This window comes from Cyberlindnera jadinii (assembly GCF_001661405.1).
Source record: "Cyberlindnera jadinii NRRL Y-1542 unplaced genomic scaffold CYBJAscaffold_2, whole genome shotgun sequence".
NCBI classification, from domain to species: domain Eukaryota; kingdom Fungi; phylum Ascomycota; class Saccharomycetes; order Phaffomycetales; family Wickerhamomycetaceae; genus Williopsis; species Williopsis jadinii.
The window spans coordinates 52,640-72,994 of record NW_017963653.1 but is presented as its reverse complement, the minus strand read 5'-3'; the positions used below and the strand labels follow the sequence as shown (position 1 = coordinate 72,994).

The 20,355-nt window shown below is 44.5% G+C and overlaps 12 protein-coding genes across 12 annotated transcripts; 7 read left to right on the top strand and 5 right to left on the bottom strand.

Annotated features, from left to right (window-relative positions):
• Window positions 1–42: 42 nt before the first annotated feature.
• On the bottom strand, window positions 43–2,501 carry RIX7 (putative AAA family ATPase RIX7; the record flags this gene model as incomplete). The annotated part of the gene is made up of 2 exons (XM_020216182.1): window positions 43–1,862; window positions 1,922–2,501. 2 exons carry the CDS (start codon window positions 2,499–2,501, stop codon window positions 43–45), a joined length of 2,400 nt encoding a protein of 799 aa, XP_020072169.1.
• A 333-nt stretch (window positions 2,502–2,834) lies between these two features.
• Window positions 2,835–3,370, top strand: COX12 (cytochrome c oxidase subunit VIb). Its single transcript, XM_020213269.1, has one exon. It carries the CDS (start codon window positions 2,859–2,861, stop codon window positions 3,093–3,095), a length of 237 nt encoding a protein of 78 aa, XP_020072168.1. The 5' UTR covers window positions 2,835–2,858; the 3' UTR covers window positions 3,096–3,370.
• A 174-nt stretch (window positions 3,371–3,544) lies between these two features.
• COQ1 (trans-hexaprenyltranstransferase) lies at window positions 3,545–4,945 on the bottom strand (the record flags this gene model as incomplete). The annotated part of the gene is made up of 1 exon (XM_020212507.1): window positions 3,545–4,945. The coding sequence occupies one exon, from the start codon at window positions 4,943–4,945 to the stop codon at window positions 3,545–3,547; it is 1,401 nt and encodes a 466-aa protein (XP_020072167.1).
• Window positions 4,946–5,309: 364 nt separating this feature from the next.
• On the top strand, window positions 5,310–6,092 carry RER2 (ditrans,polycis-polyprenyl diphosphate synthase; the record flags this gene model as incomplete). Its single annotated transcript, XM_020212269.1, has 1 exon — window positions 5,310–6,092. A coding segment is annotated over one exon (783 nt), but the record flags the coding sequence as incomplete, so codon positions are not given.
• A 177-nt stretch (window positions 6,093–6,269) lies between these two features.
• YRB1 (Ran GTPase-binding protein YRB1) lies at window positions 6,270–6,979 on the bottom strand. Its single transcript, XM_020214258.1, has one exon. It carries the CDS (start codon window positions 6,907–6,909, stop codon window positions 6,280–6,282), a length of 630 nt encoding a protein of 209 aa, XP_020072165.1. The 5' UTR covers window positions 6,910–6,979; the 3' UTR covers window positions 6,270–6,279.
• A 1,488-nt stretch (window positions 6,980–8,467) lies between these two features.
• Window positions 8,468–10,747, top strand: CYBJADRAFT_160577 (alpha,alpha-trehalase; the record flags this gene model as incomplete). Its single annotated transcript, XM_020213539.1, has 1 exon — window positions 8,468–10,747. The coding sequence occupies one exon, from the start codon at window positions 8,468–8,470 to the stop codon at window positions 10,745–10,747; it is 2,280 nt and encodes a 759-aa protein (XP_020072164.1).
• A 2,245-nt stretch (window positions 10,748–12,992) lies between these two features.
• Window positions 12,993–14,255, top strand: EXG1 (glucan 1,3-beta-glucosidase; the record flags this gene model as incomplete). Its single annotated transcript, XM_020213538.1, has 1 exon — window positions 12,993–14,255. The coding sequence occupies one exon, from the start codon at window positions 12,993–12,995 to the stop codon at window positions 14,253–14,255; it is 1,263 nt and encodes a 420-aa protein (XP_020072163.1).
• Window positions 14,256–14,515: 260 nt separating this feature from the next.
• Window positions 14,516–15,419, bottom strand: GSP1 (Ran GTPase GSP1; the record flags this gene model as incomplete). Its single annotated transcript, XM_020212522.1, has 2 exons — window positions 14,516–15,100; window positions 15,360–15,419. 2 exons carry the CDS (start codon window positions 15,417–15,419, stop codon window positions 14,516–14,518), a joined length of 645 nt encoding a protein of 214 aa, XP_020072162.1.
• Window positions 15,420–15,716: 297 nt separating this feature from the next.
• On the bottom strand, window positions 15,717–16,224 carry YHC1 (Yhc1p; the record flags this gene model as incomplete). The annotated part of the gene is made up of 3 exons (XM_020213537.1): window positions 15,717–15,973; window positions 16,041–16,127; window positions 16,194–16,224. 3 exons carry the CDS (start codon window positions 16,222–16,224, stop codon window positions 15,717–15,719), a joined length of 375 nt encoding a protein of 124 aa, XP_020072161.1.
• Window positions 16,225–16,573: 349 nt separating this feature from the next.
• Window positions 16,574–17,385, top strand: ATP14 (F1F0 ATP synthase subunit h). Its single transcript, XM_020214257.1, has 2 exons — window positions 16,574–16,597; window positions 16,734–17,385. The coding sequence occupies exons 1-2, from the start codon at window positions 16,582–16,584 to the stop codon at window positions 16,988–16,990; spliced, it is 273 nt and encodes a 90-aa protein (XP_020072160.1). The 5' UTR covers window positions 16,574–16,581; the 3' UTR covers window positions 16,991–17,385.
• A 98-nt stretch (window positions 17,386–17,483) lies between these two features.
• On the top strand, window positions 17,484–19,028 carry CYBJADRAFT_171059 (amidase; the record flags this gene model as incomplete). The annotated part of the gene is made up of 1 exon (XM_020216181.1): window positions 17,484–19,028. The coding sequence occupies one exon, from the start codon at window positions 17,484–17,486 to the stop codon at window positions 19,026–19,028; it is 1,545 nt and encodes a 514-aa protein (XP_020072159.1).
• A 203-nt stretch (window positions 19,029–19,231) lies between these two features.
• On the top strand, window positions 19,232–20,317 carry CYBJADRAFT_171058 (AAT-domain-containing protein; the record flags this gene model as incomplete). Its single annotated transcript, XM_020216180.1, has 1 exon — window positions 19,232–20,317. The coding sequence occupies one exon, from the start codon at window positions 19,232–19,234 to the stop codon at window positions 20,315–20,317; it is 1,086 nt and encodes a 361-aa protein (XP_020072158.1).
• Window positions 20,318–20,355: the final 38 nt, after the last annotated feature.

The following is a 20,355-nucleotide window of genomic DNA, read 5'->3' as shown; positions in this document are numbered from 1 at the left end:
AGTATAGAGTACTTGTGTAATTTCGAAGATATAGCCTCAATATTAATCTGATGATTTTGCCTCTGAGACGTCTTCTGAAGCTAATGACCAACCCATTTTCTTGTTCAACTTCTCGTACTTTGCACGGTCCCTGTCATTAACACTAGGCTTGACGCTATTGAGAGCTCTTTCGAAGTCATCAGGCGTAACCAATATGGCATCATCACTATCATCCATCATATCGTCTTGGTTATCAATTGGCTTTTGGAAAAACTTCTTTTTAAGGGCAATTACACCGGATTCTCTAATCAAAGCAGAGAGATCTGCACCAGAAAAGTTTCGACAACGCTCATCATGGGCAATCGCTGATAGATCAACTTCTGGTGCCAATGGTGTCTTGTTCATCTTGATGACAGTTTTAAGAATATCCAGTCTTTCTTGTGCGTTAGGAAGCTCGATGAATAAGGTCTTGTCCAATCTTCCAGGTCTTAACATAGCAGGGTCGATCATGTCTGGCCTGTTTGTTGCACCAATGACGAAAATACCCTTTCTATCGTTCAAACCATCCAATTCAGTCAACAAGGTGTTGACAACTCTGGATGAACTCTCTGAAAGAGAAGAATCTCTTCTTGGAACTAACGCATCCAATTCATCAAAGAAAATGACACAGGGCACGGAGGCTCTGGCTCTTGTAAAGACTTGACGAATAGCCTTTTCAGATTCACCAACGTATTTGTTCAATAGCTCAGGACCCTTGATGCTGATGAAGTTTGCTCTTGACTCGTTAGCCACAGCCTTAGCAAGAAGCGTCTTACCACAACCCGGAGGACCCCACATGAGGACACCTGCTGGTGCATGAATACCAACTCTCTCATAGACACCAGGGTTTCTAATTGGTTGGACAATGGCCATATTGAGTTCAATTCGTATGTTGGAAAGAGCACCAACGTTTTCCCAAGAGACATCTGGAACAGTCGCAAAACCTTCTCTCTTTGCAGTAGGTTGAATCGTTGGTAAAGCAACAAGGAAATCTTCGTAGGTAATTGCCAGAGGTGCCAATTGCTCTGGAGTCAATGGGGTTGGATGTCTCAGTAAGAACTTTTGAATCGTGGAGAGAGACTCCAATTCCATTTGTGAATTGACATCGTCTTCAATGGTTAAATTACTAAAGATTCTCTTGATAGCGCAAATACCAGCTGCAGTTGTCAATGCCTTGAGATCAGCACCAACGTAACCCGGTGTTGCCTTTGCAAGTCTAGCAAAATCGAGAGAACCATCAATCTTCAAGTTTTGAGTCATCTTTTTCAAAATGTGCAGTCTTGATGCTTCGTTTGGAACGTTCAGACAAATTTCACGATCAAATCTACCAGCTCTTCTGAGCGCTGGATCCAATGAATCTGGCCTATTTGTAGCACCGATGATGATTACCGGTTGTCCATTTGTCTTGTCGAGACTTAGCTCATCTATAGATGTAAGCATTTGTGCCACGATTCTTCTCTCCATTTCTCTTTGAGCTCCTTCTCTCTTTGGGGTGATGGCATCGATTTCATCGAAAAAGATTATACAAGGTGCCAATGTCTTTGCCTCTTCGAACAGCTCACGGATCTTCTTTTCACTTTCACCTGACATTCCGCTAACAACTGAAGGAGCTGATATATTTATGAAAGGAACCTTTAAGTCACCAGCTAGGGCATTTGCAATTGTAGTCTTACCACAACCTGGAGGACCATGTAACAAAACACCTCTCGGAGGCTCTACACCCGTGGTCTTGTAAATCTCCGGGTGCAGTATAGGCATTCCAACGATTTCCATCAGTTGTGTTATTACTTCATCCATACCACCCATTTCTGATAGTGACGACGAAGGAGGTGCTCTATCCTTGTCTACTTTTGTAATTGTGTTAGTATTGTAAACTAGAGGCCACTGACAATGGAATACATACCCTTTTGTCTCTTTGAAGGTTTAGAAGAGTCCTTTGATCTCTTCTTGGACTTCTTTTCCTCCACAGCCGGTGTGTTCTCCTGTTGATCTCCACTTTGTTCCCTTGGTGTCTCTAACGGAGTCGCACTTACGCTTGTCTCCATTGGCACGTCAGCTGGCTTGATATTCCACACATTCACCACCGACTTATTCATCTTATTATCATCCTTCACTTCCATCAGCTCGTCAACGTCCACTCCATCGAAGTCGCTATCAACGGCATCGTCCTCACCGAGGATATTCTGCATTTCAATTCTTTCCTCCTCTCTCATCTCTCTGATGATCTTCTCAAGGGTCTTTTCCAGCACAACTTTCTTCACTCGCTGTAGCGACAGATCCTTCTGCTGAACGTACACCATGGCATCGCCAACCTGGAGATCTCTGGCAAGAGCGATGTTGGCAAACTCATCGTCATCCTCTTGCGTCCCTCTCCGTTGATTCTCCTGTGTCTTCTCGTCCAACAGCTTATACAAGAGATTGGCCAGCTTGGAGTCTAACGACTGACTCAAAGACGGCTTCTTCGAACCTTTAATCTTCACCATATCAGTGTTACAACACTACTTCCATAAGAACAAAGCAGTGCAAAGGGGAAAGAGAACGAGACATAAACCTGGCAAAAGCTCATCGGAGGTGCCAAATTTTTTTTCTATGCCTTCGGCCTCCAAACTTTAATTTACCAGTCGGAATTGAGAGACTGACCACGTGCCGTGCCACGTGACCATCCCGGAATGAGCATCTATATCCGCCAATCAGCGAAATCGAAATTTCAAACACGCGGTTTTCTCATTAGGCAACAGCGAAGGGGAAGCAGAAAAAAATGGTCAGACGAAAAAACAAAGAAAGTTTTACACACAGTCTCCTTCCCTACGTTACACAACCACTCAATCAACAAAGAAACAATGTCTGAGAGCCCACTTAAAACCGTCGGATTCGACGCCAGATTCCCAAACCAGAACCAAACCAAGCACTGCTGGCAATCATATGTGGACTACCACAAATGTATCAACGCTAAGGGTGAGGACTTTGAGCCATGTAAGGTTTTCTTCAAGACTTACTCTGCTCTGTGTCCAGTTGACTGGGTTGAGAAGTGGGATACCCAAAGATCCAACGGTAACTTTGCTGCTGACTTGAACTAAGCGCTCCATCATGGAGCGAATTCACCGGGAAAGATTGAGATGAGAGTTTTCCGTGAGGCTCAGGTGTAGGTGACAGTGAAGGTGACGACGAAGATATTCCCATTTCCAATGCCTTCAGCTTTTCAAGATTTCTCTTTGGTGTATCTATTTTCCTCTTGCACTAGCATGTTTCATTGGAAAAGACGTATGAAGAGGAGGGATATGGGGTTGGAGGCATCACAGTTGAACGAAAACAAAAAACCAATTAAACAAGCAATACATTCATGTTTCTCTATTTATTTTAGCATGTCTAATTCAGATGATACAGGAGTCAACTACATTGGACTGTGATACTTTTATACTTGTAGTGGATAATATAGTACACGTTTTGTACTGATGAAGAGAGGAACTATTTACAAGATTAGTATTCTGTGCGTTTTTTTATAACCTCCATGTCGTTGGCTCTGTAATCATTTCGATCTTGTAACAATGGCATTTGTTAGGAATTCAAGTGCGCTTCTGGAGTCACTCTCAGGTAGAGCACTTCTCAAGTTGTTCAAGGCCAATTGACAATGGTGATCAGCCAACTCTTTGGTCTTTTCTAGACCTTTGTACTTGTGGACTTGTTCCACTGCGTACTCAACGTCTCCTGGGTTCTTGAACTTTCTGGAGATGAGTTTACCCAATTCTGGGTTCTCCTTCCAGGCAAAGAGGATTGGTGCAGTGGCCAATCCCAGCTTCAAGTCTGCCATACCAGGTTTACCCAACTGCTGAGAAGTTTGCGTGTAGTCCAAGACGTCGTCAATCATCTGGAAACAGAGACCAACGTTACGACCAAACTGGTAACAATTCTCGATAACGTCATCCCTGGCACCACTGAGGATGGCAGCAGAACGACAAGACTTTGACAATAGAGCAGCAGTTTTCAAATATGTCTTATGGATATAGTACTCAAATGCAGCTTGGACGTTTTGTTCATGGGTAATGGTTTCACCTTCTGGGAGTTTGACGGAGTACTCGTGGATAGTCGTATCGATGACACCTGTTGGTTTTGGAATCTCCTTGGTGTCATCTTCAATCATATCTTCGTTTGGTTGTAGCACGGTGTTCTTCAGTTGCATGAACTCACCTTCCACCAGGTTGGCAATTGAGGTCGACAGCAGTTCAATAACCTCTGGGTTACGCAGTCTTGAGATGGACACAGAGGCACGGCCAAGCAGGAAATCTCCCGCAAGAACAGCCATCTTGTTGTTGAAGGCAATGTTCCCTGTAGGTCTGTTTCTTCTAGAGTCAGAGTTGTCGATCACGTCATCGTGCAACAACGAAGCAGTGTGAATCATCTCAACAATCTCAGCCAACCGTCTTTGCTTTGGAAGGATACCACGCTTGGAGTCAAATTCCGGAAGAGACTCGTGAGGTTTTGTCAATGGATCGAGAATCACGTTGGGATTTATACCATGGAGTATCTTTAAAGGTGAAAGAGGACCGACCGGGTCCTTCACCTGTTCTGCAAACAGAGCAGTCAACGATTTGGTTCCTTCGTACACAGGCTGCTCGGGTATGTCCAAAGTGTCAATTTTAATACGGTCTCTTTGTTCCAATGGAATCTCACTCAGAGCTCTACTGAGCAGCAGCACAATGAGCGGTCTAATTTTCTTACCTTGAGACTCAAAGTAATATGCGCTGATCCTGTTCAAAGTTGGATGGCCAGAACCAATCAACTGTCCAATGTTGTTCGCCAGCTGGGACATCTCATGTGAAACCAGTGAGATTGGGTCCTTCAAGATCGCTGCTGGTGTCACCAGCCTAGCAGCAGCCTCCACAGCAGCAGACCAAGATGATCCTCGGCGTATAAACGAGCGTCCAAGCATCTTTTCTCCCCTACTGTCGACTTTCGTTCTGTTCTCCCCTCTGTGTCGTTTCCCTTGCCAACAGCTAATTTTCCCACCTTGTGCGGTTTTCGCTCTCCTCGGGGGGAAAATTCCTGGTTGGACAGTTTCAGCAGCGGCGGCGCGCTCACAGCGAAATTTTTCACTAGCGGGCGCCCTTGCGGGAAGACAAGCACCAAAAAAAGGGCAGAGGAGGAAGGAAATTTGGGCCAGCGCATCTCTCTCGTTTAACATTGGACACATTTGAAAACGTACACACGAAAGGTGTTGGTAACCTTTCATCGAGCGAGAGAGATTGTGCGAGAGAGAGAGAGAGAGAGAGCGAGACTCTGGTGCTGCTTATATGATGGAATGGCTGACGTCTTTTCCAGCTTCACAAGCGCTGCTTAACGTGACGAAGAAGTTTGTGGCCAGATGCATAGAGACGGGCCCTGTACCTCAGCACATTGGGTTTGTGATGGACGGTAATAGGCGGTTTGCTAAGAACCACCATATTGAGCTGAAGGAGGGACACAGTGCCGGGTTTGAATCCATGGCGCAGATACTGGAGCTGTGCTATGAGTGTGGTGTTAAGAGCGCTACGGTGTTTGCGTTCTCCATAGAGAATTTCAAGAGAAGTAAGCATGAGGTTGATTGGCTGATGGAGTTAGCAAAGGAGAGGTTCGCACAGATGGTTTCACAGGGGGAGTTGGCAGAGCAGTATGGAGTGAGGATTAAAGTGCTTGGCGATGTGTCGTTGCTACCAGATGATGTTCGTCAAGTGTTAAAAGAGGCCGAGGAGGTGACAAAGCATAACAGCAGGGCAGTCTTGAACGTGTGCTTCCCATACACGTCAAGACATGAGATGACACATGCCATGAAGCATATAGTTAAGAAGAACATGAAGACGCCCATTGAGATCAACGAGGCAACCATATCAGATCTCCTGTACACTGGGGGTCAACCACCACTGGACTTGTTCATAAGAACAAGTGGAGTGTCGAGGTTGAGCGACTTCCTACTATGGCAGGTGAGCACACCAGGGGTTGTTATCGAGTTTGTCGATGTACTATGGCCAGATTTCACCCCATTGAGAATGGCATGGATCTTGATCAAGTATTCGTTCAAAAAGGCATATTCAAAAGAGGAAACGTTACAGTCGGATCAGATTCCAGAGTATAAGAAAATTGTATAATTATGTACCATGTATATCACACTACACAGCTTTTCGTCTTCCATTTTAATGATGCAAATTGTTATTTCCACATGATACATTTCATTAATCCATGCCAACTAAGGGTATATATGTATGTTTAAAAATGTAATGAAAACACAATTTATTTCTTGTTGACTTCTTGGGCTTTCTCAAATGCCTCCTTGAAAGCATCAGCCTTCTCCTTGCTACCGAATCTAATAGCCAATGTTTGAGCTTCTGGTTCACCTTCAGAGATGTCAGCAGTGACATTGTAAACCCATGATCTGTCAGATCCAACATTTGGCTTCAACTCATACTCTGGAGCGATGTAGTGGTTTGCACAGATCTTGAGGGTCTTGTCTCTTCTCATCAACAAACGCACCTTCTTGGTCTCCTTGTGTTGAAGGAACTTGACATCACCAGTACCTCTCTCTTTCCATTCCTTAGAGTCAGCGGAAAATCTGAAGAGCTTAGCACGGAACTTCTCCAAGACATCTTCGTTCTCCTCGTTGGTCTTGACATCAACTTTCTCCAAAGTGACCAATGGCTCAAAGTGAACATCTGGAGAATCTGGAGCCTCATCCTCGTTCTCAGCACCTTCCTTCTTCTCTTTCTCTTCCTCTTTGGATTCTTGTTCCTTCTTCTCTTCTCTCTTCTTGGAGGCGCCACCAAACATGGCAAAGACATCGGCGGTGGCAGTTGGTGGCTTAGCAGTAGCAGCATCAACCTTGGTCTCCTCGACCTTCTCAACAGGGGTTTCCTTCTCAGACATTGTTAATCAACCGAATTAAATGAACTAATGGGATTTATACAGTGAGGATTGTTTGTTGTTGTTGATGTTGTTTTCAACGATCTCAAAGAAGGAACAACAAAAAAATTTGAATGTGTCTCCTACCAGAAAGCTGAAAAATTCCAAGCACAAACAAAGATCACGTGACTGATATTGATAAATGAGAAAATTGAAGGTTGAGAAGTCAATTCTATGATCCATCACATTCTGTGTTAGGGGTTGTTAAAGGATACGGAAAACACACAATTGATAAACACTGAGATCTATGTTGGGATTTACAAAAGTGACTGCTGAGATTCCCAAAGCAATATTATAATTGGTTTAGGCTAATGAATTGTTGGTGGTGTATCATGGTCAATTCAAACGAGTGTTCACACCGCAGCCAACTGCAAGGTCGAGATTCATGGCGCAACTCAATTCAATGCTGTCTATGGAAAAACCTTGAATTGTGGTCGAATTTACTTCTCTCCGCTGCTGGACGTAAAATAATCTGAAGCCTGAGTGATTCTCTGCATGTTGTTGCTTTGAGGAGACGGGTCAGCTGCGTGAAATGTCACCTTGCGCTGACAAAAGTTGGACATCTCAGCACCTCAACAGGGGATGACCATGTGTATCTTTTAGACACCAGAGGATATAACAGGACGAGATCTGAGAGATTGAGGATCGCTTCAGATCTAAGCGCACGGGTAATCATTGGAAAGGAGTGAACTATCAAGAACCCTTTCCTTTATGGCAAATATTATGAAACAGACTCTCGATCGAGAAGTGATTTCACCAAGATCCAATGGGCTGATCGTTGACCTGTCGATCATTCCATGCTCAGAGAGCTATAGGATGCAGAGTGGACAGCTCGTGTGGGTTAAAAGCCAACCTTTACAAACAAGCGTGGGTCTGTATGCGTGTTCTTATTTTTTATACAACCACATCTACTGGAGAAACATACTGGAGAAACTTTACAAGCCCCCCGGACCTCTCGAAACAACCGCGTAAAGGAAAAAAGAAACGCGCGTATCGGGGAAATGAACGCAGCCCGCGGCAAACGATCACACAGAATATCGGAAAAATTAACCAAGCGCATAACCTTAACCCACACGGGTTACCACACAAACCATACACAACCCCCATAGAATGCTGGGGTGATTTGTTCACCGCTTTCTCTGCCATCTAATTTGGGGCTTAAAGCATCCGTGGTTTCTTATTGAAAATGCAGACAGTACATAAACATACTTCGCATATCACAGAGAAGTGAAAGGTTCCTCCCAACAGGACGAAAAATGAACACGAACGGATTATCCTATTACTGTGCGTCTATAAATTGAGTCTCAATTTCCCAGTTAATTTTACCATAACTCCCCCTCCATCAGAGAGTGTGCACTAGGCTAAATTTCGTAGCGCGGAGGTCAATTTTATCGCTGGCATTTTCTCCCCTAGCCGACATTTGCTTTTTTTGTGGTTTCTGCTGGTTTTGTGACACAACTGGTGACCACCTTCTAAGAGGACAAAGTAACAGACACGATATCCACATATTCAGAACAGGACAATGGAAACTACCTCTGAACAGTTACGTGATAATCAACGGCACAGACGCAGAACATCTTCAAATGAGGACTATAACCCTTTCCAATTGGCCGAGGATTACTATGGTCCAAAGACTGACCCTGCAAGGGCGCCAGCGGGATCCAGAATGGCGAGAACGAGAACCAAGTCTGTGATGAACAACATGTCCAATATCAACACTTTCAGAGACAGTGTGAGGGACTCGATCAAGAGACGTGGATCACAGGATGAAACAGGACTGCAAGGTGGAGCCAGAGGACGCCGTTTCTTCATCTCGGATATCGATGCTACTCTAAGTGAGTTGCTGCGTAATGAGGATACCGATAACAACTGTCAAATCACCATTGAAGATACAGGACCAAAGGTCCTTAAGTTGGGCACTGTTAACTCTAACGGGTTCAACCAGAAAGACATTAGAGGCACGTATATGCTTTCAAACTTATTGCAAGAGTTGACTATTGCGAAGAGATTTGGCAGAAACCAAATGTTCCTAGATGAGGCAAGACTTAACGAGAACCCCGTTGATAGATTGACACGTTTGATCTCTACCCAGTTTTGGAAATCATTAACACGCCGCATTGATGATAAGTCGATTGCAGTGTTTGCTAAGGATACAAAGATCCCCTCGAACCCAAGGGTTTACATCCCTTATGATTGCCCTGATCAGTTTGAGTATTACACCCAAGCCGCTAAGGCACAACCAGATTTAAATCTGGACGTTGAATATCTACCAAAGGATATCACGCCGGAGTATGTTCAATCAATCAATACACGCCCAGGCTTGCTTGCACTGGCAATGGAACACCACTATGACCCTGAAACAGGTGAAGATAAGGTTGCTTCGTTTCCGTATGTTGTTCCAGGTGGTCGATTCAACGAGCTGTACGGATGGGACTCGTATATGGAGTCATTGGGGCTGATCATTAACGGTAAAGTGGATCTGGCTAGAGGTATGGTTGAGCATTTTATATTTGAGATTGAACACTATGGAAAAATACTCAATGCAAACAGATCCTACTATCTCACACGCTCTCAACCACCGTTCCTAACCGATATGTCCATCCGAGTGTTTGAGGCAATGGGTGGCCAAAAGAATCCTGAGGCTTTTGACCTCTTGAGTAGAGCACTTCGTGCTGCTATCAAGGAATACAAGACTGTGTGGACCGCTGAACCAAGACTTGACATTGAAACAGGGTTGTCTTGTTATCACCCTTCAGGTTGTGGTGTCCCACCGGAGACAGAAGCTACTCATTTTGACTCCATTTTGGGACCTTATGCATTGAAACATGGTATATCTATAAAGGAATTTATGGAGAAGTACAACAGCGGTGAAGTGAAGGAACCAGCCTTGGACGATTACTTTACACATGATAGGGCTGTGAGAGAAAGTGGACACGATACGTCTTATCGATTGGAAGGTATCTGTGCTAATCTCGCCACTGTGGACTTGAACTCTTTGCTATACAAGTACGAAGTTGACATTGCCCACCTGATCAAGACTTATTTCAACGATAAGTTCAGCTCTAGAAATAACATTGTGGAATCTTCGCACGAATGGGAAGAAAGGGCAAAATTAAGAAGGGAGCGTATTGACAAGTATTTATGGAACGAGGAGAAAGGAATGTATTTTGACTATAACGTTAAGTTGAGATTGCAAACAAATTACGAGTCAGCAACTACTTTTTGGGCATTGTGGGCAGGCTGTTCCAGCAAAGAACAGGCAACCAGACTGGTGAAGGCTTTAGCGCTATTTGAAGAGCTGGGAGGTATTGTATCCGGTACTGAAAAGTCTCGTGGTGAGATATCATTGGATAGACCTTCAAGACAGTGGGATTATCCATTTGGTTGGGCTCCACAGCAAATTCTTGCATGGGCAGGGTTTAAACAATATGGGTATGAGAATGTAGCAAGAAGAATTGCTTACCGTTGGTTGTATCTGATGACGAAGGCATTTGTTGACTACAATGGTATAGTTGTGGAAAAGTACAACGTTACAAGGGCCACAGATCCCCATAGGGTTGAGGCTGAGTATGGTAACCAAGGTGCTGATTTCAAAGGTGTCGCAACTGAAGGGTTTGGCTGGGTCAATGCCAGTTATATCGTTGGATTGACATACCTTGATAGCCACGCAAGAAGGGCACTTGGTACCTGTACGCCACCTGATACTTTCTTCCGCAGCATTCGGTTCGGCGAGCGTGAAAGCTATGCCCTTGATGAGTACGAGGATAACAAGAACGAGATGAAGGCACACTTCTCAGTTTGATATTCCAGCGATGTTAGATTTATGACTATATGTAAACGACAGATTATTATGATGCACAATGTATAAGAAGCGAACTAATGATGTTTTACACCGCATATGACATATGTCAACCTGCAAGAGTACACTATACACTAATCAATGGGGATAGCGGAGACCAAAGGTGTAGATCGAAAACCACTCAAAGGCGCATCAACTAGGCTTCTAACTCCATGTAGCGTATCCCCTGTTGGCCATGAGAGAAACGTCAGTAATGCAAGTGATTAATTGAGGTGGCTTGCGCACCAGCTCGCGGTGCCTGTTGAACAATAGAGGTGCATAATAAGAAAACCACAGGACACCAAACACCCGAACATCTAAACATTCTGATCCTGGAGAAGACGAATAAAAATCATTGTGCGAAGTAATGGGCGCTATTGAACGAGGCCAGAATCCGGTTTTCCTACTACTATTTTCAATACTTTACAACATATACAGAAATATCACATCTTGCAGAGCTCTATTATAACTCTGGAGACTTGTAGCACCGATCAATTGAAGCAGGAAACACGCTTCTACATACAGACAGGGTGGTTCTAACTGCGCCTAATTCACAACGATAGATGAAATCGCGGTGGCTGGAGCTGGCTCAATTTCGCAGCAAAATTACCTAGCTGGGCGTTTCGCAGGCACGTCGCGTCTGCAAATGATTTCAGTGGTTGAATTTCAACTGGGACGATGACTCTAATCTGTATGTTATTAGCAACTGAGTTTCACTCATCTTCTCAATTATCCCAAAGGGGGATGTGTATAAGGTCTACGTTATCTGAAGGGGGTATTGGTCAGGTCTACTTCACCAAAAATTGACTTTAAGTTTAATCCAGCAGTTCAGGATGTATAAGGCGAACTCGACAAACAATCACGAGAGAGTTTACACTGCAACTGGGTCATCATCCAAGGTGCTGACAAACTGCGAGATGTAAACGTTTGACACTTCGCAGATGTAGTGTGTGCTACAAGCACAGACATGTCGACCGGAACTATCGTTTGTAATCCCACATAGTGAGATCAGCGTGCTGGGTGTCCTCCTAGGATCGCCAAAGTAAACAAAAGGCTGAAATTTCCTCCCACATGTTCCAACATAAAACTCTGGTGGCATACGAAACTGTACGCTTTTGGGAGCCACTGAGCCAAGCAACGGGGTGGCTTGTAGCCGAGAAAACTTGTTTCAGTGGAACCAGACGCCCAAGGTGTGTTTTCCATGTGGCCTTCAACCCCGATTGAACTCCTCGGTGTGTTTGTTAGCTTATCATTGCTTCGTTGAGGTGTCATCACACGCTACATTCAGGTAGCGTAGCCGTCCACTCATCAAAGGCGGAAGTTAGAGTTTTATTTTTCGCTATTTTCGTTATAATTTCGTGTTCTAAAGATAAATCCCACGCACTGGAAAAAGGAGCGAAACGCGTAAACTTGGAACGATTTATAATTAGTACTTGTTCCACCGGCACCCGTGGGCCCAATGGTTTAGGTCCCAGAGCGAAATTACGGACCACAAGTCACGGTACACGCCCGCAGTGCGTACCTTTGAAAGGACTGATCTAACGTTTACAACGACAGTTACTGGATATGCCATCCTAAACGAATCACTCAATAACTGTAGAGCTTTCCAATGCATGTATTATTAAAGGGATACGCTTTCCACCTATACATCCACGTTGTCGATCTCTGAAGACTGTATCCCTAAGTGCGTATTCCTTTATAACTTGTAAGCCTCACGTGTGTTGACGGATGTGGGTGTTCCAAGACAAACTATCTTCACTCCCTTGTTGGTTGTGTTAACTGTACGGCCTTCCCACCCACACCCAAAAGTGCGGTTCCAAATTAGGGAACAATATTATGCATTGCTGGTTAAAAAAGCGTACACGCACCGCATGGGACGGCCGATAGCATGCCTGCACAGTTTCAGGACACAAATCAAGACGTCAGTCTCACCTGAATTCCTGATCCAGATATGAGCACCTTGTAGTGAATTTAGCTGATTTGAAAGTTTGTATATAAATCAATGGTATCTCGCTCTAGAACAACCCACCCCCCTTTATGCCCCTTCAAGCCCTTTTTCGATTCCCTTGCACAAGGACATAAAACTTAGTTAAGGAGTTAAAGAGGCCAACGCAAATCATTTGACAAAAGAGAGGATAATTATTCCACGCTTCTTCTAGACTCTTTGCTACTCCTCTAACAATCAATTGCCCATATACCATCCACAGCTATGCTACTTTCACTACTGAGCCTATCCTTTTTGACGTTGTTGATCAACGCCACTCCTATCCCATCCCGTGGCGGTCAACAGCTGTACAAGAGAGGTAGCTTTGACTACGACAATGACAAGATACGAGGCGTCAACATTGGTGGTTGGCTTGTGCTTGAACCGTACATCACCCCTTCGTTATTTGAAGTTTTTGGCGACACCATCCCTGTGGATGAATACCATTACCATCAGACTTTGGGTAAACAGTTGACTGCATCGAGACTTGAGCAACACTGGAGCTCATGGATCACTGAGTCTGACTTTGAGAGCATCAAGGGGACTGGTCTTAACATGGTTAGAATCCCAATTGGTTACTGGGCTTTCCAAACTTTGGACTCTGATCCTTATATCCAAGGCCAGGCTGAATACTTGGACAAGGCCATCCAATGGGCCAGAAACCAAGGCTTATACGTCTGGATCGACTTGCACGGTGCCCCAGGTTCTCAAAACGGCTTTGATAACTCTGGTTTGAGAGACAGCCTGCAGTTCCAGAACAACGGTAATGACCAAGTCACTTTGAACGTTTTGAAGACCATCTTTGACAAATACGGAGGTTCAGACTATGACGATGTGATCATTGGTATCGAACTCCTGAACGAGCCACTGGGACCTTCCTTGGATTTGACCAAGTTGAACGAATTCTGGGACACCGCATACTGGAACGCCCGTAACGCTGGTTCAAGACAAAACGTCATTGTCCATGACGGGTTCCAAAGCATGGGCTACTTCAACGATAAGTTCCAATTGGCTGATGGATACTGGGGTGTTGTGATTGATCACCACCACTACCAGGTGTTCTCTACTGGTGAGTTGTCCAGAACCATTGATGAACACGTCCAAGTTGCCTGCGAATGGGGTGAGCAATCCACCGCTGAGAACTTGTGGAACGTTTGTGGTGAATGGTCCGCTGCTCTCACTGATTGTGCACCATGGCTTAACGGTGTTTACCGTGGCGCTCGTTACGACGCAACTTACCAATCCAGCACCTACTATGGTACCTGCGATGGTTCTCAAGACATTTCATCTTGGGATCAAACCACAAGAGATAACCACAGACGTTATATTGAGGCACAATTGGATGCCTTCGAGAAGGGCGCCGGTTGGATCTTCTGGTGTTGGAAGACGGAGAGTGCCGGTGAGTGGGATTTCCAGAAATTGGCCTACAACGGTATCTTCCCACAACCCCTCGATAACAGACAGTATCCAAACCAATGTGGGTATTAGCTTATCAATCCACCAAAAATGTTTTTGAACTTCTTCACGTGCTTAGTCACTTTTTCTTTCTCTTTGGGTCAATATACAGCAAATCGTTGTTTGTTTTGGGGCGGTTTCTTTTTATTAATATAATGAGCTTTAATACTATTAGCTTTTACTTGTAGACCACTTACATTTTATACTAAGAATTAGACGATGAAGTAAAAACATTTGGTATTCAACAGTTTATAGTGCGAAAGAAAACGGTATAAACAATAAGACGGGTGTGATTACAAGTCGGCGTCATCTTCATCTGGCAATGGCATGGCGGTGGCGGCATCCATTTCTTGTTGGTATTGAGCCATCAATTGGGCGTCAACTTGAACCTCAGGTGGAGCCAAGGCTGGAGCAGCAACGAACTCCAATTGTGGGTTACCAACAAGCTTTCTAGCCAACCACAAGAATGGCTTCTCAAAGTTATAGTTGGACTTAGCTGAGATATCGTAGTATTGCAAGTTCTTCTTTCTGTGGAAAGTGATGGTCTTAGCCTTAACTTTACGCTCCTTAACATCAACCTTGTTACCACAGAGGACGATTGGGATGTTTTCACAGACACGGACCAAATCTCTGTGCCAGTTTGGAACGTTCTTGTAGGTGATACGGGAGGTAACATCGAACATGATGATACCACATTGACCGTTGATGTAGTAACCATCTCTCAAACCACCAAACTTCTCTTGGCCAGCAGTATCCCAAACATCGAACTTAATCTCACCAAAGTTGGTGAAGAAAGCCAATGGGTGGACTTCAACACCCAAGGTGGCAATGTACTTCTTTTCAAATTCACCAGTCAAATGACGCTTGACGAAAGTGGTCTATTAAACAGTTAGTAAATTGATCAGCGACAAGCACCCTGTGTTACACACTAGTCTCTAGTAGATTCATATGGCACTGAATGGAAACAAAAGGCACACAGCCCCTGTGTTTGGGAAATATAACAACAATAAAAAAACAGACAAAAACAAACAAAAAATCCAAATCATCGAGATCAAAACATTACACCAGATTTCAACAGCAACAGCTGATCACCGAGACAAACCGGACAGGGATATAAATCAATCAACAATTACTCACCTTACCAGTACCACCATCACCGACGAGAACGAGCTTGAAAGTTGGAACTTCTTGAGCCATTGTGTATAAAGTATTTTATGTGTATTGCTGGCAAAAATAAAGGGAAAACAACCTTTGAAATCTGAAAAGGAAAAAATTGCAAACGAAAACTTTTTCTCTCTCCTTCGAGGCATTTGATGGTTCGCGCACGTAAAATCACAATGTTTACAAAATTTATCAATTGCCATAGCAACCGTCACCATATGATTCTTCCCACAAGAGTAGGAATCAATGTGGTGATGCTTCTTCTCCTGTTGATAAGATGGGAAAGGATCGTTAGATTTCGTTACAGACACACTAGATACTGGAGTGCTATTCCTAGGTTTCACCAATGGTTTGTAAGATGTTCCCCAAGAGTTGACGTTTTTCCTGTACTGAGTCGTGTAGCACTTTCGGAGGAGGTTGTGGGAGACCCGATATCGTAGGAGGAGGCGGGAGAGTTTTCATATCGCTCATTCGGTATAGATCAAGTGTCTGCTTTGAAGAAGATCCAGGAATTCCCCTGTACAGGTTCTCCGTTGTGAGTTCAAACGGCATGTCATTTTCACGCCATATTCCAAGCTCTTTGGCCTTCTCTATAGTGTTATAAGTCAGTATGGGCATGATTCATCATGTGCAGTAATAGAAACAAGATACACATACCTTCGTAGTAATCACAAACAAGTTTGACATGGTTTTTACCAGTCAAATGGTTTTTGCGAACACTTGCGGCATCATGCGTAAGGTAGGCTTTCGGTGTTTGTTGTTAGTCATTGCATTTCAGGGAAACATCAACAACGTTTAAACCACACTCACAATTACAGTAGTCACAGTAGAAACGAGGCATTGTGACAAAGTTCAAATTCTGTGCAAACCTCTTTACGATTCTGATGTTGGTTACACTCTTTTGCTTTTCTCGCCCTGCTTTCGTTAACCATGAAAAGAGTTTTGAACCAATGAAATTTTCCCATCCATCACTTGCCCCCGGATGTTACCCAGTACGGTAATAATCGCGGAGGACGGATCTCGGAGGGTTTTTTTTCGCTTTCCTGGACGAAAATCTAAAAGACAAAATGCCCACCCCCTTCGAACACCCCATCAACACGGGTGGACTCCATTCAATTCGAACCAATTAAACCAGTCAATTATGTTCGCTGCTAGACGTATCATGACCCAGAGGGTCTCTGTTCGTGCCTTCTCTGCTATGCCAGCTAGAAAGAGTGAGTTTTACACTTCTAATTGCTTTCTGGGGGCGCCTCTCTCCAGCTTCTTTTTCGTTAAGAGAGAGAAGTCCTGTTCCCCCTATTTTTTGTTAGCTTATTGTCACAAGGACACACGTAGACTAACACACACTAGACATCATCCAAGACTTGTACATCAACGAGTTGAAGGCCTTCAAGCCAACTCCTCTCTCCGCCAAGGACGCTGAAGGTGCTACCAGACCATGGACCAAGCCAGTCGCTCCACAACAACCAGCTGCTGAGATCGACGCTGCTGAGTTGGCTGACTACGAGGCCGCCGAGGTTGAGGTTGCCTCCCACACCACCGGTTCTGCCGCTGAGGCTTCTGAGGAATGGTTCGTCTTGGAGGAACCAGAGGACAACCACCACTAAGCGCTGTGTGTTTTGATTTCAATGACCGATTGAGTGGACCTTTTACCAAGTGACATTGCGGAAGAGCCCCCATACAAACAAACGATATGGCCTTTGACATCGTTCACAAGTGACTGCTCAATTGCACTATTTCACCGAGATGAGACATGTTTAACAAGTTGATATTCCACACGATGCTTAGCTGAAAAACCACATTTATACACACATTCCACAAAAACAGAACCCGAAAAACCAAAATGAAAACAATAACAATCAAAATTACAACGATAAACGATTTCTTTAACTTAACGTGAAGATGATTATAGAAGGATCTTCTTCTTTATGATACAAGATATGTAAATGTAGAATGTTCCACAGAGAGGCGGAAGATGATTTTATTTTAGCTAATGGCAGGACCTCCATGTAGAAAATGGGAGAAAAAAAAACATACATTGGCTAAAACAAGCAAGAGCTTCCGTATGCTTCGAAACAGCTTGGGACAGCGGTACCGATTATGAGCTGGGAAGATCTCTGTAACGAAGCCCGGGCTAAAAGGTACTCACTCATCCCGAGGGAATGGATCATTGACGAATCTGAGCAAGTGCCAACAAATGTTGTGTCTATTCCTGGAAAGTACCTGTCAGAGAACGAAGTGGAGATAACACAGGCTTCCACGGCCACAATCCTCCATAACATCCACAGAGGCCAATGGTCGGCGTATTGCGTTGTAAGTGCATTCTGCCATAGAGCAGCCATCGCTCAACAGCTGGTGAACTGTCTTTCCGAGATCCTTTTTGAAGAGGCGTTGTCAAGGGCAAAACAGTTGGATGCAATTTTGGCTAATACAGGTAAAGTGGTGGGCCCATTACACGGGCTACCATTTTCACTAAAGGATGAGTTCGACCTCATAGATGTGAGAACTACACTCTGTCTCGTATCCAAAGCAAACGATGATCCTTCCTCTGTATCATCCCCAAACATCCAGATTTTAGTGGACCAAGGCGCCATACCAATAGCAAAGACAACAACGCCGACGGCAGTGTACAACATCGAAACAGCATCCAACCTGTTTGGACAGACACTTAATCCTTACAACACAAACTTTTCATCCGGTGGATCTTCAGGCGGTGAATCGGCACTGTTGGCACTTAGAGGTTCACCCTTGGGCGTTGGCTCTGATCTTGGGGGAAGCATTAGACAACCAGCATCGGTTACAGGGATCTACGGGCTAAGAATGACGACACAGAGAACGTCACATTTGTGTTTACAGTCACCTGTTCTCGGAATTGAAAGCTTGAAGCCCACAAATGGTCCGATGGCTAACGACGTGTTTTCATTGGAGCTTTACGCAAAGGCCATGGCGAACGAAGCATGGAAGCACGACATCAATGCTGTCAATAAACCATGGGAAATTTTTGATAGCAAGGGCCATTTCAAATTTGGCTATGTCATGGATGCTGGCCCTGTGCAGTTAACACCTCCAGTTAAAAGAGCAATGCTTACGCTGGTTCAGAAACTCCAGGCTGCTGGCTTAGAATGCGTACCATTTGACACAGCAATCATTGAAGAGATCGCTGCATATGCTGCTTTTATGGAAAGTTCTGGCAACAAAAGGGTCATTGAAGAATGCTTAAAGTCTGGGGAACCAGTTAAAGCCCTGTCATCATGGCAAGCGGCCAGGGATATTCCAACTTCAGAGATGTGGGTTGCTCAAAGTGAAAGGACAAAGTCAATAAACAGGTTTTGGAAGCTCTGGCAATCCAGTGGACTAGACGGATTAATTATGCCAGTTAGCCCTCACGCAGGCTTTAAATTTGGGGAGTTCAAAGACGTGTGCTATTCACCATTCGCCAACGTTGTCGATTTCCCTGCTTGTACGTTCCCAGTGCTTACAAGTGATAGATCCATTGACGTTGCTGATGATAGCTCCACTTCGCCTTGTTACGAACCGGCAGAGAGCGATGGAGTTCCTGTGGGCGTACAGGTTCTTGGTCCACGCTTAGAAGAAGAAAAGGTATTAGCGATGGTGACGGTCTTGCACGACATGCTCTCAAAGTAATCGAATGCCCACCTCTATACCGGCTGCTTACACTGAGGCCAACACTTTTATCTTATCGACTTGTACTGTTAATCTCCGTCTATCTCACCGTTTTGGGGACTATTGCCGACTTCCGGATACGGACACATGAGGGCATACATAAGCAGAGCATACTGCACACTACACAGAGATGCATTTTGGAATAGCTTCATCACCCGAGAAAGATGGAAACCGTAGCGAGTGGGAGGTTTTATGATACACATCTACCTTATGTGAAGCTTTCTGGCACACCCTTGGAAATCGGGCTGGGCCACGGGACTTTTGCTAAGGCTCAGATCGTCAAAGCTATCGAAGTGTACTCCACTTTGTATAAAGAATCTAAGAACGTGTCTTGGGATGAGGCCAGAAGAAGGGCTGCCGAATATCTACCATTGCTCGAAAAGCACCCAGATATACTGGACGAGCTGAGGGGTATTGCGCAAGGATCAGGAACGGATCTTTTGGATATCGTTGCTCTCAATGTCCGTAGCGAGATCACCATGGTTGACATATCCGATGGATGTACATCTTTGGCACAGGTGGAATCTTCAACAGGAGATGTTTATGTTGGACAGAATTGGGACTGGATACCTGAGGTTGATGCAGCCACCCTGTGGATCGAACTAGAGCAAGTTGGGAAACCAAAACTCCTCTTCCTCGCAGAGGCCGGGATCATTGGAAAGTATGGGTTCAACAGCGAGGGACTGGCGATCATGCTCAATGCTATAAGCTCCAACGAAGTGAGCTATGACAAACTCCCAATCCACTTTACACTTCGTAAATGTTTGGAGCAGGAGAGTGTTGAGAAGACCGTGGACTATTTAGAATCGAACGGGTGTGCCAGTTGTGCAAATCTTCTTATGGGTGATGTAAACAGTTACTGTTCTGTTGAAGTTTCACCAAGAGGAATTGCCATTATTAAGCCTGATGATGATACAGGGGTGGTTTCACACACCAATCATTTGCTGGATGAAACTCTTTCTAAAGAATTCCCCTGTGACACTCCGATTCTGAGTTCATTTGCTAGGTATGACCGTATTAAGGAGCTTAATGTGGGATCAGAGGGTGGCTTCAAGAGTTTCAGAAGCAGATTGGGCGACATAGCCAATGCACCAAAGTCCATCTGTAAGTATCCAGAGGAAGGCGTTACTGGATTGGCCAAATGTTGTACTTTGTATACAATTATAGTGAACACCAAGACTAAAGAGGCCAACTTTTCCCATGGAAGACCACATGACAACCCAAAGGAGTACAGAGTATCGTTCTCTTAGCCAATATATAGAGATGTGCATTCATATCATAATAATTA